The 4,546-nt window shown below is 38.4% G+C and overlaps 1 protein-coding gene across 1 annotated transcript; it reads left to right on the top strand.

The window, feature by feature from the left end:
- Positions 1-1,487: 1,487 nt before the first annotated feature.
- PCYB_101040 (hypothetical protein) lies at positions 1,488-2,429 on the top strand (the record flags this gene model as incomplete). Its single annotated transcript, XM_004222653.1, has 2 exons — positions 1,488-1,622; positions 1,815-2,429. 2 exons carry the CDS (start codon positions 1,488-1,490, stop codon positions 2,427-2,429), a joined length of 750 nt encoding a protein of 249 aa, XP_004222701.1.
- Positions 2,430-4,546: the final 2,117 nt, after the last annotated feature.

Raw genomic sequence — 4,546 nt, forward strand, 5'->3', positions numbered from 1 at the left:
TTACTGTTTCGTGAATACTTTTGGTTAACTTTTCTTACAGCTGAATTTATTTTATTTCCCACTCGGGTTTTTATGCCGTATTTGCTGAGAAATCATTTCATAATCCTTTCCATTTCGCTTATTCGCTCAGGCGAAACAAATCTGATCTGATGGGTATTTTTTTTTTTTGTCGCTCAGGGGTGTACACATGTGTGTTCACAAAGAAATCACGGCGGGGGGCTGCTTCCCACAAATTAGCAGTATTAGTAAAAGGAGAAAGTGAGAAAATCTGAAAAAATGAAGCTTACCTTGATTGGATCAAATATCACCCAAATTGGTGACATTTCACCAGATGTGTTATAATTCGCCCCCCCCAAAAAAACTAGCATTATTGTTTCATTTTAAAAACGTTTTGGACGCATAAGAACGAGAAGGAAGTAAGAGAAAGTTGTTTTCGCTGGTGACGCACTACCGAGATCACTACAAACACTCAAAGTCATAGGCGCAAACGTAGCCGCCTCCCCAGTCGGCACCTAACCTAAGCGCAGATTTATTCTTCACGTTGCTCCATCACTTTTTCTGATAGTAAGAGGTGGCAAGGTTGAGAAAAAAATAACTGCCCCTTTGCCGCAATTTTTATAGAACGGGATTTATATATAATTACAACTCACCAATTGCACAGCGCGCAGTTGAGTCGCGCAAAAGCGAACTCGCAATTTTCTTTATAAAGAGAATAAATTTTAAAAGCTAGAATTATAAAGCGAATTATCAAGGAAAAGTTTTTCTAATTTTTTATACTTCACACATTTGTAGGATGTAAGCCCTTTAGAGTGATCTGACTCACGTGTGTATCATAAATTTGAATTCCCCATTTTTAAGTGAAAAAACTGGGTCAGGGGGGAGATCCATTTTTATTTTTCACTTAAATAATACCCTAAATATAGGGGTATACCTAGTTTTTGGAGATCCCCCAATTTAGGTGTAAAACCATCTCCATTTTGCATTACCCCTTCTGGCTACACCTGCCTGAAAAAATTAACTCATTCGTCATACTATATATAATAAAAAAAAAAAAAGTGTGCATAATTTCATCATTCTCCTTTTGCAAATTTGTATTTAAATTTTTCTTTTTATCGTTTTTTCGTTACACCAAAGCGACCGTAATTTGAATCTTTTTAACGTTACATGGTGCTTCTCTATGATGAGAAGTGAATCTTATTTTTTTTTTCTTTTGCCACCAGTCACCTCTGTTTTTAATTTTCTTCATGCGGTACACCCCGTTTTTATGCTTTAGTAAAGGCAAAAGTATTGATTTATGCCCAGGTGGCCACACCACGTGTTCTACACAGATCTAATGTTAAAGTGATAATCTGCACGCATGTCCACTGACTCAGTTAAACGTCTCTGAGACGCTTAAAAAGAAATAGCAGTGGTCCCTATATATATGCTGCTCACTGCACACCAAATTGCTACAGCGCGGCTAACTCGTTAGAAGAAAGTGCAGTAAGATGAATGCCACCAGGAGGTTATGCACATGTTCACATCAATATAGGGAAAAAAAAGGGGCAACAGAATTCCAACATTTTGCCTGTATCAACCGTTTGAAGATCTTTCTTTCAGTCCTTCTTTTTCTTCTCCTTCTGGTAAGTACGCACTCGTAGATGCGTATATGTACTTTTGTTCCTGCCAATTAGTGCACACTGGCTGTTCATTCTATCTACGCTTGTCACTCCGTGCGATAGCACTAACCATCTTTACAACAACATTTTCTCCTTTTTCACCACTCTGTTCAACTTTACCGCCACTTTACAAATCGCATACCCCTCCCCCAATAGAACGCCCAAACTAACAGAAGCAACCAAACCGAAAAATCACAACCAAGCCACGCAAGTAGACGAAATTTGAGCGCGTTCATCGTAAACTTAAAAAGATGCTTCACAAAGGATAGCAGCGCAGAAGAAGAGACCCCGACAAAAGTCAAACAAAAAACAAAAGATAAGGAACCAAAAAACATTCCAGCAAATTCTACCCCGTTGAAGAAAGATCTGAAAACAGAAATATGGGACACCATTGATGCATTAGGACCATGTATGACCCAAGAAGAGATGATCCAATTGTACTTCGATATACACGATTATCTAAGAAGAAAATTTCAAATTATGGTTGATGAGCTGTGGGTTTTTACTCTGTCATTTGCAAAAGAAAAAAATTTAAGAGAGGAATATAGATCCAAATACTGGTGGCAGTGTAGTGACATCCTGACGAGCAATTTGATGAAAATGCATGCAAACGATTTAGACGACTTTGCCAACTTTCTAAAGAAGGAATCTAATTCTAATGATGAATTTAAGAAATATATGGCGGATAAAATAAATAGGTGGCAGAACTTCACATCGGAAAAGAAAAAAATGTGGATGACTATTTTGCGCAATCAGTTGAAAAAGTACTAACCGCCAGGAATGTGCATAATAGCTCTGCAAAAAGCAGAACCCCCCACAAAACGGTCTAATTAAATGAAACCCAATGGTGAGAAAAAAACCACGCTATCCAAACATGGTTAGCTCCTTCCTTACCAAATGAGCAGCCCCCTGGTGGCGCAATTCATTTCTACCGCTGTACTATATTTGCCATCTTCCTAATTCGAAATTCACTTTTGTGAGAAATCGCTCTCTTCTGGATAATTCAAATTTTATCAAAACTCGGTGGCCCTTAAGGGTGCCTCCCCGCTGTGACGCGGCGCTCACTCCTAGTTCGTCTGCTGTCCAGAAGTGACTTCGTTTGTGATTTTTATACCGCATCGTTTTTTGCTCATTTGTCTGCCTTTTTTCTCATTTGTCCGCCTTTTTACTTATTTGTCTGCCTTTCTGCTCATTTTGGATCATTTTCCGTTTCCTGCGTGATAGCACATCCCCCATATTCGCCCAATTAACATTTAACTCTCGTGCGCATTCCGCGCGAAGCGCATTTGAATGGTTTGTCCTTTTTTTCACTCGGAAATAGAGCATTCATACACTCCTGAAATTTTTGCGTTCCATCGTGCACTTTACATGACTGTAAAGTTATCGATGACTTTCTAATGAACCTGGAAAACCATTTGTCCTTTTTTCGTTTAAAACATGTTGCTGTATGCAGAAGCGCGAAAAGAGGAGGACACTTTTAGGCGCAACTTTAGTAGTCCAATTTGATACAACATAACGCTGGGAGGAATTCATTCACCCAGTTAAAGTAACACATAGCAGATGGAAGCCGAGTACTACCTCCAAAGCGCGGTGGATGGCAAAGTGCACAAAATGGAGAGTGCTAAATCAAAGCGTCCACCGAACAGTTGATATTTCCAACCGCAAGTAAGGACGCATTATCTGCAACTCCTCCAATTCTGTTCACATTTTTACGCACACTTTTTTAAAACATTAACAAAAATGAAACGAAGAAAAATACCTCCTCATTCTACTACAATTTTTGATCCCCCCTCAAAAATCTCCTTTTTGATTTGCCAAATGATGAAGCTCGAACAATTATAAATATTAGCAGAAAAATGAATCAGCCAGCACACACACAAACTTTGTCACAGGGTAACCTAAATGATTGCCAAAAAGAACGCGGCGTAAAAAAATATTTCGCAAATAAAAAACAGCTCAGTTAATTTACTTTTTTACTTTTTTTCACGCAGAATAGTTTGTTTGCCCCCTGCTCGTATGCGAATTTGTTGTACACACTTTTCTCATGAACACCCTTTTGAGATAATGCAATACGCAAAGCGGAAAAAAAAAAAAATTACAATAATTTCACTACACCAAAAGTGTATATACACACATGTGCAAATCAGAAAAAAACACATTCTGCTCAGCAGACAATTCTTCGCCCCCTTATGGTGTGACAAAATACATTTAAAAAAATAAGGATCCATATTTTGCAAGCACAAATTGTGCGTCCTTTTTGGGGCAAATATTTATACCAAACAGGGGAACGTGAAAAACAGAAAGGTACTTGTGGAGTTTTTAAAAAAAAAGAAATAGAGAAGACATTATGATTTTTCCCCTTCTCAAAAATGCATTTCGCATTTGGACATGAAAATATTTCTGTTGTTGCTCCGTGTAACAGAGCAGTAGTTACGACGTGTTGTATGAAAGAAATGACCCCTGGAGAACTCTCCACCTACTGCGTTTTTCGCCAACAACACACTCTATTTTCCCAAATGGTAGGCATAAAGGGAGAACCCTGCGTCACAGGTAATTTCCAATTGACAGGTTTACTTTTACAGCCATTTTCCTTCGCCGCACACAGTTAACATCGGCGTAGACTTTCTAACGAACAGAAATGAAGCAAAAGGGTATAAACATAGATACCTACATCTTCTAATCAGAGCAGTTAAAACTTGGACATTTTTACACAAAGCGAAAAGCGTCCCCACCGCGAATAACACAACGATCTTTGCTCCGCACAAGGTGCACAGAAGAATACTTTTAATCCGTGTAGTTGAATGAAAAAACAGTACAGGTCTTTATGATTTGCGGAAAGGACGTAAAATTGTGCACGCCTTTACTAAGAAATCAATAAAAAGTTCTTT

This window comes from Plasmodium cynomolgi, chromosome 10, assembly GCF_000321355.1.
Source record: "Plasmodium cynomolgi strain B DNA, chromosome 10, whole genome shotgun sequence".
Classification (NCBI taxonomy): domain Eukaryota; phylum Apicomplexa; class Aconoidasida; order Haemosporida; family Plasmodiidae; genus Plasmodium; species Plasmodium cynomolgi.